The 13,964-nt window shown below is 44.6% G+C and overlaps 1 protein-coding gene across 1 annotated transcript in view; it reads left to right on the top strand.

Moving 5' to 3' along the window:
- Window positions 1-13,964, top strand: part of LOC140468104 (uncharacterized) — a 66,574-nt gene that overhangs the window by 44,534 nt on the left and 8,076 nt on the right. Inside the window, exons 5-7 of the mRNA XM_072564283.1 lie at window positions 1,628-1,774; window positions 2,808-2,954; window positions 3,972-4,118. Coding sequence (XP_072420384.1) covers window positions 1,628-1,774; window positions 2,808-2,954; window positions 3,972-4,118 — 441 coding nt within the window. The remainder of the gene's footprint in view (window positions 1-1,627; window positions 1,775-2,807; window positions 2,955-3,971; window positions 4,119-13,964) is intronic.

Below are 13,964 nucleotides of genomic sequence, written 5' to 3'. Positions count from 1 at the left end.
TTGTTGGGTGCGTGGGCCTGACCAGGTAATCACGGAGGGAATGATCTTTGTGGAAGGCGGAAAGGAGTGGAACCATTCCCTCCGTGACTATCTGGTCAGGTCCACGCCCCCCAACAACCCACCCTCCCATCCCGGCACCTTCCCCTGCCACCGCAGGAATTGCAAAACCTGCGCCCACACCTCCTCCCTCACTTCCATCCAAGGCCCTAAAGGAGCCTTCCACATCCATCAAAGTTTTACCTGCATATCCAACAATATCATTTATTGTATCCGTTGCTCCCGATGTGGGGATGCTAGTCGCCTCCTAGCAGAGTGCTTTAGGGGACATCTCTGGGACACCTGCTCCAATCAACCACACCGCCCCATGGCTCAACATTTCAACTCCCCCTCCCACTCTGCCGAGGACATGGAGGTCCTGAGCCTCCTTCACCGCCGCTCCCTCACCACCCGACGCCTGGAGGAAGAACGCCTCATCTTCCACCTCGGAACACTTCAACCCCAGGGCATCAATGTGGACTTCAACAGCTTTCTCATTTCCCTTACCCCCACCTCACCCCAACTCCAAACTTCCAGCTCAGCACTATCCCCATGACCTGTCCTACCTGCCTATCTTCCTTTCCACCTATCCACTCCACCCTCCTCTCTGACCTATCACCTTCATCCCCGCCCCTAGCCACCCATTGTACTCTTTGCTACCTTCCCCCACCCTCCCCTCTGACCTATCACCTTCATCCCCACCCCCACTTACCTATTGTACTCTATGCTACTTTCTCCCCACCCCAACTCTCCTCTCGTTTCTCTCTCCACCCTTCAGGCACTCTGCCTCTATTCCTGATGAAGACCTTTTACCCGAAACGTCGATTTTCCTGCTCCTTGGATGCTGTCTGAACTGCTGTGCTTTTCCAGCACCACTCTAATCCAGAATCTGGTTTCCAGCATCTGCAGTCATTTCTTTTACCTGTTCCTTGCAACAACCTTACATTGGAATGAATTCCAGAATAGTTGAGCTGTGGTTCTGTCTTCTTTGTTTTGTATTCACACTTCCTGATTGTCTTCACCTTCTATAACATTCTCATCTTTGAGACTACTTTTTCTATATCAAAACATGTGGCAAACTCATACCTTCAGAGCATTAATTCAACACTGAATTATTAACTTGGTAACATAAAACACTATGACATGGTATGAATGTAATATTGAAAAATAATTATTTAAGCCAGCGTTAATTTGACATTTCACAGGTAGTTAGCACACTATTTTCATCTGATTAATCCTTAACTTGACATTGGATGTTTTCATTGAGCTGTTATAATGTGACAGAATCATTGGTTTAGCGCATTAGTATCTCATCCCAACACGACACTACACAGGGCGGTGTGCAATATTTGCACATAATAGTTAGTTGTAACAAATGTTAGTTGCATTCTTCAAATCCACAGCAAGTCGTTTTTTTCTGCTCTGGGAGATAACAAGATTTCTGCATCAGGTAAAACAATCTCTTGAGAGAAAATTACACCATCCATGACACAGGGAGACAGAGATTAAACAAGGGTTTAGACAGAAGCTTGTAGCAGATGATCAGTACATGAAGATGGCCAGGGAGATTCATGGTTATTTTCTATTCCAGATATTGATGAGTGTGAGACAGACCCATGTGGTCCAAATGCAACATGCACCAACAAATTTGGCCATTTTGTGTGCATCTGTAATGAAGGATTTGTCTCAACCACGGGAGAATATACGTTTACTGATAAAACTGTCACACAGTGCCAAGGTAAAGACTATTCTGCTTGTGAAGCAATGCCTGAAACATTCGCCAGACTTTCATTTTTAAATACTGATAGATCTGTTCTTTACAACAGCTGGATCTCACCCCGTAATGAGTGGGCTGTGGCTCCTTCTCCTTTGTTTTGTAACTATACTTCCTGACTTGCTACAACTTCTGTAAGATTCTCATTTATGGGACTCCCTTTTCTATTTAGCAACATGAAGGAAACTCACATCTTCAGAGCATTAATTCAAGACTCTGATAATAAACTTGGTAACATAACCATTGTGACATGGTATCTCCAGTCAGTGAATGGTCATGACGGGAAGTCAAATGGACATAATACTCAAAAATAATGACTTCATCCAGCATTAATTTGACATCTCATGGGTGGTTAGCATACTATTTTGATCTGATTAATCCTTTGTTTGACATTGGTTGAATTCATTGAGCTGCTATGATGTTACAGAGTCACTGGTTTGGAGTTTTAGTATCTCAACCCAGCACAACACATGCTGCTCATGGTGTAGACCGGTGTTCAACTTCTGAGTTTTCATTCTCTTAAAATTGAGCTACTGCTGTGATCTGTTTTACCAGTTAGGAAAACTTTCAGAGAAATGCATATGATATCATCACTGCATTACAGCATTTTATCTGATGGTATAAAGATCTGAAGCACCTCTTACCATAGGTCATTTGATGTATGACACTCTATTAGAACCATTCTTCCCTGCAATAAGGGAGCAGCATAAATTTGGCCCAGACAGTCCTGTGTCTGAGGAATGTAATGTTTCCACACAACAGTTAGTTGTAATAAATGTGTGATGGATTCTTCAACACCACAACATCGGTGTCAATTTTTTTTTGGTATGGGAGATAACAAGATTTCTGCATCAGGAAAAACAATCTCTTAGAGGGAAACTCACACCATCCATGACACAGGGAGACAGAGATCAAGCAAAGGTTTAGACAGAAGCTTACAGCAGATGATCAGTACATGGAGCTGGTCAGCGACATTCATGGTTATTTTCTATTCCAGATATTGACGAGTGTGAGACAGACCCGTGTGGTTCAAATACAACATGCACCAACACATTTGGCCATTTTGTGTGCATCTGTAACGAAGGATTTGTCTCAACTACTGGAGAACATACCTTTACTGATAAAGCTGTCACGCAGTGCCAAGGTAAAGACTATTCTGCTTGTGAAGCAACATCTGAGCGTTCGCCAGACTTTCCCTTTTTAATACTGATCGATCTGTCTTTACAACAGCTGGATCTCACACACCGGAATAAGTGGGCTGTGGCTCTTTCTTCTTTTGTTTGTACTAATACATCCTGACTTGCTACAACTTCTGTAAGATTCTCATTTATGAGACTCCCTTTTCTGTTTAGCAACATGAAGGAATCTCACATCTTCAGAGCATTAATTCAAGACTCTGGATTATAAACTTGGTAGCATAACCATTGTGACATGGTATCTCCAGTCAGTGAATGGTCATGAAGGGAGTCAAATGGACATAATACTCAAAAATAATGACTGAATCCAGCATTAATTTGACATTTCACGTGCAGCTAACATACTATTTGATCCGATTAATCTATGGCTTGACATTGGTTGAATTCATTGAGCTGCTATGATGTTACAGAGTCACTGGTTTGGAGTTTTAGAACACTTGCTGCTCATGGTGTAGACCGGTGTTCAAATTCTGAGTTTTTGTTCTCTCCAAATTGAGCTACTGCTGTGATGTGTTTAACCAGTCAAGAGAACATTCAGAGAAATGCTTATGACATCATCACTGCATCATAGCATTTTACCTGATGGTATGAAGATCTCAAAATGCCACTTACCATTGGTCATATGATGCATGACACTCTATTACAACCATTCTTCCCTGCAATACGGAAACAGCATAATTTTGGCCCAGACAGTCCTGTGTCTGAGGAATGTAATGTTTCCACACAACAGTTAGTTGTAATAAATGTGTGATGGATTCTTCAACACCACAACATCAGTGTCAATTTTTTTTTGGTATGGGAGATAACAAGATTTCTGCATCAGGAAAAACAATCTCTTAGAGGGAAACTCACACCATCCATGACACAGGGAGACAGAGATCAAGCAAAGGTTTAGACAGAAGCTTACAGCAGATGATCAGTACATGGAGCTGGTCAGCGACATTCATGGTTATTTTCTATTCCAGATATTGACGAGTGTGAGACAGACCCGTGTGGTTCAAATACAACATGCACCAACACATTTGGCCATTTTGTGTGCATCTGTAACGAAGGATTTGTCTCAACTACTGGAGAACATACCTTTACTGATAAAGCTGTCACGCAGTGCCAAGGTAAAGACTATTCTGCTTGTGAAGCAACATCTGAGCGTTCGCCAGACTTTCCCTTTTTAATACTGATCGATCTGTCTTTACAACAGCTGGATCTCACACACCGGAATAAGTGGGCTGTGGCTCTTTCTTCTTTTGTTTGTACTAATACATCCTGACTTGCTACAACTTCTGTAAGATTCTCATTTATGAGACTCCCTTTTCTGTTTAGCAACATGAAGGAATCTCACATCTTCAGAGCATTAATTCAAGACTCTGGATTATAAACTTGGTAGCATAACCATTGTGACATGGTATCTCCAGTCAGTGAATGGTCATGAAGGGAGTCAAATGGACATAATACTCAAAAATAATGACTGAATCCAGCATTAATTTGACATTTCACGTGCAGCTAACATACTATTTGATCCGATTAATCTATGGCTTGACATTGGTTGAATTCATTGAGCTGCTATGATGTTACAGAGTCACTGGTTTGGAGTTTTAGAACACTTGCTGCTCATGGTGTAGACCGGTGTTCAAATTCTGAGTTTTTGTTCTCTCCAAATTGAGCTACTGCTGTGATGTGTTTAACCAGTCAAGAGAACATTCAGAGAAATGCTTATGACATCATCACTGCATCATAGCATTTTACCTGATGGTATGAAGATCTCAAAATGCCACTTACCATTGGTCATATGATGCATGACACTCTATTACAACCATTCTTCCCTGCAATACGGAAACAGCATAATTTTGGCCCAGACAGTCCTGTGTCTGAGGAATGTAATGTTTCCACACAACAATTAGTTGTAATAAATGTGTGATGGGTTCTTCAATACCACAACATCAGTACCAATTTTATTTTTGGTATGAGAGATAATAAGATTTCTGCATCAGGTAAATTTGAATACAGAACTGGTTCATAGGTAGAAGCCACAAGGATCAGTGCTGGGTCCACTTCTTTTTGTCATTTATATAAATTATTTGGATGCGAGCATAAGAGGTATAATTAGTAAGTTTGCAGATGACACCAAAATTGGAGGGGTAGTGGACAGCGAAATAGGTTACCTCAGATTACAACAGGATCTTGTTCAGATGAGCCAATGGGCTGAGAAGTGGCAAATGAAGTTTAATGCAGATAAATGCAAGGTGCTGTATTTTGGGAAAGAGAATCTTAGCAGGACTTATATACACTTAATCGTAAAGTTCCTGGAAGGTGTTGCTGAACAAAGAAACCTTGGAGTGCAGGTTCAAAGCTCCTTGAAAGTGGAGTCACAGGTAGTGAAGAAGGCGTTTGGTATGCTATCTTTAATTGGTCAGAGTATTGAGTACAGGAGTTGGTAGGTCATGTTGTGGCTGTACAGGGCATTGGTGAGGCCACAGTTGGAATACTGCGTGCAATTCTGGTCTCCTTTCTATCAGAAAGATGTTGAGAAACGCGAAAGGGTTCAGAAAAGATTTACAAGGATGTTGCCGGGGTGGAAGATTTAAGCTATAGGGAGAGGGTGAACAGGCTGGGACTGTTTTCTGTTGAGCATTGGAAGCGGAGGGATGACCTTATAGAGGTTTACAAAGTCATGAGGGGTATGGATAGGGTAAATAGACAAAGTCTTTTCCCTGGGGTCGGGAGGTCCAGAACTAGAGGGCATGGGTTTAGGGTGAGAGGGGGAAGATATAAAAGAGACCTAAGGGGCAACGTTTTCATGCAGAGGGTGGTATGTGTATGGAATGAGGTGCCAGAGGAAGTGGTGGAGGGTTGTGCAATTGCAACATGTAAAAGGCATTTGGATGTGTATATTAATAGAAAGGGTTTGAGGGGAATATGGGCCAGCTACTGGCAGGTGGGACTAGATTGGATTGGAATATCTGGTCAGCATGGACAGGTTGGACCGAAGGGTCTCTTTCCATGCTGTACATCTCCATGACTCTGACTCTGTGAGGTAAAACGATCTCTTGGAGGGAAAGTCACACTATCCATGAAACAGGGAGACAGAGATCAAGCAAAAGTTTAGACGGAAGCTTCCAGCAGATGATCAGTACATAAAGGTGGCCAGGGAGATTCATGGTTATTTTGTATTCCAGATATTGACGAGTGTAAGACAGATCCATATGGTTCAAATGCAAAATCCACCAATATGATTGGAGATTTTGAATGCACCGGTAATGAAAGATTTGTCTCAACCACTGGAGAACATACCTTTACTAATGAAATAGGCATGCAGTGCCAAGATGAAGCAATGTCTGCCAACGAAGCAACATCTAAAACATTCACCAGGCTTTCACTCTTTAATACTGATACATCTGTTCTTTACAACAGTCTGTCTCTCACACTGTAATGTATCCCTGAAAAATTCAGCAGTGTCTCTTTCCTCTTTATTTTGTATCTGTACTTCTTGTCTTCACTTTCTGTAAGATTCTATTTATGAGACTTCCTTTTCTATGTCATAAGATGTGGGAAACTCTTCAAAGCAGTAATTCAAGACTCTAGATTAGAAACTTGATCACACAACTACTGTGACATCATATCTCCAGTGAGTGAATGGTCATGAAGAGGAATGAAAGAAGGTTGTGCTGAAAAAAGTTACTTTATCCAGCATTAAACTGACATTTACAAGGGGACAGTAGCTGGCCCATATTCCCCTCAAACCCTTTCTATTAATATACACATCCAAATGCCTTTTACATGTTGCAATTGCACAACCCTCCACCACTTCCTCTGGCACCTCATTCCATACACATACCACCCTCTGCATGAAAACGTTACAAGGGGACATAAATGTGTTACAAGGGGACATAAATGTGTTACAAGGGGACATAAATTTAAGGTGAAGGGTGGAAGGTATAGGGGAGATGTCAGAGGTGGGTTCTTTACCCAGAGAGTGGTGGGGGCATGGAATGCGCTGCCCGAGGGAGTGGTAGAGTCAGAATCATTGGCGACCTTTAAGTGGCATTTGGATAGGTACATGGATGGGTGCTTAATCTAGGATAGAAGTGCGGCACAACATCGTGGGCCGAAGGGCCTGTTCTGTGCTGTATTGTTCTATGTTCTATGTTCTATTTCACAGGTAGCTGGAATTCTACTCTGATTTGATTAAACCTTGGCTTGACATGGGATGAGTTCATTGAGATGCTATAGTGGTGCCAATCACTAGTATAGCTGATTAGTTTCTCATCCCAGCACAACACTTGTGACACATGGTGCAGACTGGTGTTCAACTTCTGGGTATGGTGCTGGGGGTAGGATGCCTTTTCGATGAGATGTTGGGGGTACTGGGGTGGGGTGTCAGGTGGGTGAGCTGGTAGGGTGACAGGGGCAAGTAAAACAAAGAGTGAGGTCAGTAGCACAATATACACTGGGGCTCCAGGCTGCCAGAAAACTGAATAAAATGCTTACGGTAGTTTGGATTAAAAAACTGGTATGACTGATGGAATAGTGGGTCTTGATTATCAGTACATTCCTCACATCACGGTCGTAAATTGTCACATGACTCACTCCACGGCTGAATGACAGGGGTGTTTTTACATATTCCACAGCAGAAGCGGATTCTTGTGGTGCTGTGGTAGTGTCTCCCGGGTCTTAGTATACAGAACCTCATCACCTCAGGAGATCTCCCACCCACAGCTTCCAACCTCGTAGTCCGGGAACCCCGCACTGCCCGGTTCTACCTCCTTCCCAAGATCCACAAGCCTGACCACCCCGGCTGACCCATTGTCTCAGCATGCTCCTGCCCCACTGAACTCATCTCCACCAACTCTATACTGTCCAATCCCCTCTAGTCCAGGAACTCCCCACATACGTTCGAGACACCACTCACGCCCTCCACTTCCTCCAAGACTTCCATTTCCCTGGCCCCCAATGCCTCATCTTCACCATGGACATCCAATCCCTCTACACCTCCATCCGCCATGACCATGGCCTCCAAGCCCTGCGTTTCTTCCTCTCCCGATGTCCCCAACAAGTACCCTTCCACTGACTCTCTTATTCGTTTGGCTGAACTGGTCCTCACCCTTCACAATTTTTCCTTCGAATCCTCCTATTTCCTCCAGACCAGTGTCTCTTTGTCGGCTACATAGAATAGTCCATCTTCTGTAGTTACACTGGCACCACTCCCCACCTCTTCCTCCGCTATGTTGATGACTGCATCAGCGCCACCTCATGCTCCCACAAGGAGGTTGAGTAGTTCATCAACTTCACCAACACATTCCACCCCAACCTTAAATTCACCTTGACCATCTCTGACACTTCCCTCCCCTTCCTGGACCTCTCCATCTCCATTAGTGATGATCCACTTAACACTGACATTTTTTACAAACCCACCGACTCCCACAGCTACCTGGATTACACCTCTTCCCACCCTACCTCCTGCAAAAATGCCATCCCGTATTCCCAATTCCTTTGTCTTTGCCGTATCTGCTCCCAGGAGGACCAGTTCCACCACAGAAAACACCAGATGGCCTCCTTCTTTAGAGACCGCAATTTCCCTTTCCATGTGGTTAAAGATGCCCTCCAACGCATCTCGTCTACATCCCGCACCTCCGCCCTCAGACCCCACCCCTCCAACCGCAACAAGGACAGAACACCCCCGGTCCTCACCTTCCACCCTACCACCCTTTGCATAAACCACATCATCCGCCGACATTTCCACCACCTCCAAACGGACCCCACCAACAGGGATATATTTCCCTCCCCAACCTTTTCCGCTTTTCGCAAAGACAGTTCCCTCCATGACTACCTGGTCAGGTCCACACACCCTAACAACCCACCCTCCCGCCCTGGCACCTTCCCCTGCCACTGCAGTATTACAAAACCTGCGCCCAAACCTCCTCCCTCACCTCCATCCAAGGCCCCAGAGGAGCTTTTCACATCCATCAAAGTTTCATCTGCACATCCACCAATGTCATTTATTGTATCCGTTGCTCCCAATGCGGTCTCCTCTACATTGGGGAGACTGGATGCCTCCTCACAGAGCGCTTTAGGGAACATCTCTGGGACACCCGCACCAATCAACTCCACCAGCCTATGGCCCAACATTTCAACTCCCCCTCCCACTCTGCCCAGGACATGCAGGTCCAGGGCTTCCTTCACCGCCGCTCCCTCACCACCCAACACCTGGAGGAAGAACACCTCATCTTCCGCCTCAGAACCCTTCAACCCCAGGGCATCAATGTGGGCTTCACCAGTTTCCTCATTTCCCCTACCCCCCCACCTTACCACAGTTCCAACCTTCCAGCTCAGCACCATCTCAGGACCTGTCCAACCTGCGTATCTTCCTTTCCACCTATCCACTCCACCCTCCTCTCTGACCTATCACCTTCATCCAACCCCCATCCACCCATTGTACTGTTTGCTACCTTCCCTCACCCTCCTCTCTGACCTGTCACCTCCATCCCCACCCCCATCCACCTATTGTACTCTTTGCTACCTTCTCCCCAGCACCAGTCCCCCCGCCACCCTCCCCCCATTTATCTTTCCACCCTGGAGGCTCCGTGCCTCCATTCCTGATGAAGGGCTTTTGCCCGAAACGCCAATTTTCCTGCTCCTCAGATGCTGCCTGATCTGCTGTGCTTTTCCAGCACCACTCTAATCTAGACCTTTAACGCATTGTCTGAGCTGTCACCTTTTTAAAAATAAAATCTTACATTATCTTGACAATGTGAATAAAAAAGAAGTTCTGGGGTTTACATATTAATGAACTGAAACCTGCAACCCACCCTAAAAGATGAAAGACTTAACAGCAATCTAGGTCTGTTCAATATATCATTTCAGTTGTATTACATTGTAGACTTTTGCGATAAATTCTGTGTCTTATGGTCCTGCTCCACAGCTACCTGAAGGAGCAGCACTCTGAAAGCGAGGGCTTCCAAAGAAAGCTGTTGGACTATCAACCTGGTGGTGTGTGATTTTCCATTCATAATGTGGGCAAAACAGGTTATCAGCCAGTGAATCATTCCAATCGGGCTTATAGTCAGTGGTCAAAGTCAGAAAGTCTCCTGGTCTGTCATCCTAGAGGCAATGGCAAACCACTGCAGCACTTTGCCCACACACATGAACCAAACTTATGGAGATCCTGGAAATAAGTAAAAGACAGATCGGCAGATTAACTTCTTCCTTTTGTATTCCAGCTCTATTGATGTAAACAAAACATTTCGTTCGCCTTTTGGATTTTTTTTGCGTTTGACTCCCAGCTTCTCATGATTTCTGTACCAGTCGTATATATCTGTTTCTCTACAGACTCGATATCTTCCTCAGATAGTGCCTCGATGTTCACCTGAACAGAGAGGGAAAGGCTTTAGCTTACCAACAGATGCAAGGGCACTGTAATGCAGTCTGGGATAGGAATCAGGCCAGGTCTTCAAGTGGCAGACTTAGTTTAATTTAGATAAGTGCGAGGTGCTGCATTTTGGCAAAGCAGATATTAGCAGGACTTAGACACCTAATGGTAAGGTCCTAGGGAGTGTTACTGAACAAAGGGACCTTGGAGTGTAGGTTCATAGCTCCTTGAAAGTGGAGTCGCAGGTAGATAGGATAGTGAAGAAGGCGTTTGGTATGCTTTCCTTTATCAATCAGAGCACTGAGTACAGGAGTTGAGAGGTCATGTTGTGGCTGTACAGCACATTGTTGGAATATTGTGTGCATTTCTGGTCTCCTTCCTCTCGGAAGGATGTTTTGAAACTTGAAAGGGTTCAGAAAAGATTTACAAGGATGTTGCCAGGGTTGGAGGATATGAGCTATAGGGAGAGGCTGAACAGGCTGGGGCTGTTTTCCCTGGAGCGTTGGAGGCTGAGGGTAACCTTATAGAGGTTTACAAAATTATGAGGGGCATAGATAGGATAAATAGAGAAAATCTTTTCCCTGGGGTGGGGGAGTCCAGAACTAGACGGCATAGGTTTAGGGTGAGAGGAGAAAGATATAAAAGAGACCTAAGGGGCAGCTTTTTCTCACAGAGGGTGGTACGTGTATGGAATGAGCTGCCAGAGGAAGTGATGGAGGCTGGTACATTGCAGCATTTAAAGGGCATTTGAATGGGTATATGAATAGGAAGGGTTTAGAAGGATATGGACCATGTGCTGGCAGGTGGGACTAGATTGGGTTGGGATATCTGGTCGGCATGATTGGGTTGGACCATGCTGTACATCTCTATGGATTCAATGACTCTAAGTCACGGTGTTCTCACTGAGAGGATACTGCAATCCATCACACTGCAATCCATCACACTACAATCCAACACACTGCAATCCATCAAACTGCAATCCATCACACTGCAATCCATCACACTACAGTCCATCACACTACAGTCCATCACACTGCAATCCATCACACTACAGTCCATCACACTGCAATCCACCACACTGCAATCCATCACACTGCAATTCATCACACTGCAATCCATCACACTGCAGTCCATCACACTACAATCCATCACACTGCAATCCATCACACTGCAATCCATCACACTGCAATCCAACACACTGCAGTCCAACACACTGCAGTCCATCACACTGCAATCCATCACACTGCAATCCATCACACTGCAATCCATCACACTGCAATCCACCACACTGCAGTCCCTGTGGTGCAGTGGGTAGTGCCCTCATCACTGAGCAAGTAGCTCTGGGTTAGAAGCCTCCAAGCAGAGGAACCAATGAAAACGGCAGCACCAATGATGGGATTTGTGTCACTGATTCTAAAAGGAATTCCCTCTTTCATGTTATAAACATAAACCTCTCTAGCCAATTGAGAAAAGTTTATTGTTTGCAAACAGTGATACTGTTTTAAAATGTGTGTGTTCTTTCTCCAGTAGCTTCTTTCCAATGCCAGGGAATAGGCAGACCATTCAGCTCCTCAAGCTCATTCCTTCAATGAATGAGATTTGATCTTTTAGCTCAACCCCAGTTTCCCAAGGAGTTGCACACTGCAAGTACTAAGACATGGGTGCAGTGTTGGGACAGCATGAGGAGAGAGTTTCTTTTTTTTATATTCATTCACAGGTTGAGGGTATCGTTGGCAGGGTCAGCATTTATTACCCATCTCTCTACTTGGACAGCATGGTAGTGAGAAGCCTTTATGAACCATTGCAGTGCACATGATTCACAAGATCTTGACCCAGCAACGCTGAAGGAGCAGAGATGTATTTCCTAGTCAGGATGCTGAGGGCCTTATAGCGTGTGGCTGGATGGGCCGCTCAAAATGATGAATTTATGACGGATTTATGAAACATGGAAAATAACTGAGGCATGCTGGGAAATTGAGACAATCCTTGACCAAAGTGACTATGGTAATAAACATGCTGGAGAATCCAGAGAGACGGCAGCTACAGACAGACAGTATGTAATTGACCGAGCAGCTGCAAACAATACAATATATACTCAAATCTTTAAATTAGAATCAACCTGAATGTCATTCCCAGGACAATCGGAATCTTGAGTTGTTTATCAGACACAGGGGCACTTTGCAGCCTTATTTGAAGAGGGCTACCTGACCTATATGCACTTAACACCTCCAGAAATGAATGCATAAGGACCACCTTACCATCTACATGTCAGTGCCTGGTTGGGTCCAATCAATCAGGATGATCAAGCCCTGATCGATCTATTGGAGGACATTAAAGACCCTTCCAAAATAACTGGAACAACTGCTAAGTATAAGAATCGCCGAAACACCACCCTCAGGAGCAGTAAGTTGAGACCAACCACTGTGAAGAGAAGATACCCCTGGGACCAGCGGGAAAAGAAGACGAGATCATCATTGCCACGTGAATCAAGGCCAAGATGTAGTGTAATGGTAGATGTAGTGTAATGGTATATGATAATCCAGAGTTAAGTTAAATTACAAGGTAGGTGATTAGGTTTATCGGGTAAATTGTCACTTTATAGTGTATTTTGTTGTTAGTACTAACTGTGTTCAATAAATAAATAGCATCATTTATTATCATTAAAAATCAACTCACAGTGTCTTTGCTAGATATAAGAGTTAAACACACTGTGTTGCAGCTGCAACAAGGGCAACTTAAAGGTGGTGCTGTTCTCATTTGTCTGCTGCCTTTGTCCTTCTAGATGGAAGTGGTTGTGGGTTTGGAGGGTGTTGTCTAAGGAGGCTGAGTGCGTTGCTGCAGTGCTTTTTCTGGCACAATGCAACTGTGGAGAATAGAGTGAAAGTTGAAGGAGGTAGAGCAGTTATCAATCAAGTGGTATTGAACGACTTGAACTGCACTGATCTAGGCAAGTGGAGGGTATTCCACTAAATCCCTTCCTTGTGTCTGATGGTGGACAGGTTTTGGAGACACAGAAGGTGAGTTACTTATCACAGAATTCCCAGCTTGTGACCTCCTCTTGTATCCATGGTATTTTTGTGGTTAATCCAGTTCCATTTATGGTTAATGGTAACTCCCAAGATGCTGATGGTAGCATGCAGCGATTATGATGATGCCATTGAATGTCAAGGGAAGCGGGTTAGATTCAGTCTTGTTGGAGATGGTCATTTCCTGGCATTTGTGTGATGCGAAGGTTAGTTACCACTTAAGAGCCCAAGCCTCATGAGCAGCTTCAATACCTGAGGAGTCGAGAATGACGCTGAATATTGTGCCATCATCAGCAAACCTCAGCATGAGCTTATGATGGAGGGAAGGTCATTGATGAAGCAGCTGAGGGTGGCTGGCTTGGAGGAACACCTACTGAGATGTCCCGGAGCTGAGATGACTAGCTTCCAACAACCGCAACCATTTTCCCATGTGCCAGCAGAGAGTTAAGGAGAAAATGAGGACTGCAGACGCTGGAGATCACAGCCGAGAGTGTAGTACTGGATAAGCACAGCAGGTAAGGCAGCATCTGAAGAGCAGAAAAATGAGGGGCTTATGCCTGAAACATCGA

Source organism: Chiloscyllium punctatum, chromosome 46, assembly GCF_047496795.1.
Source record: "Chiloscyllium punctatum isolate Juve2018m chromosome 46, sChiPun1.3, whole genome shotgun sequence".
Lineage (NCBI taxonomy): Eukaryota > Metazoa > Chordata > Chondrichthyes > Orectolobiformes > Hemiscylliidae > Chiloscyllium > Chiloscyllium punctatum.
Note: the sequence above shows the minus strand (reverse complement) of the source record. Positions and strands in the feature narration are given on the sequence as shown.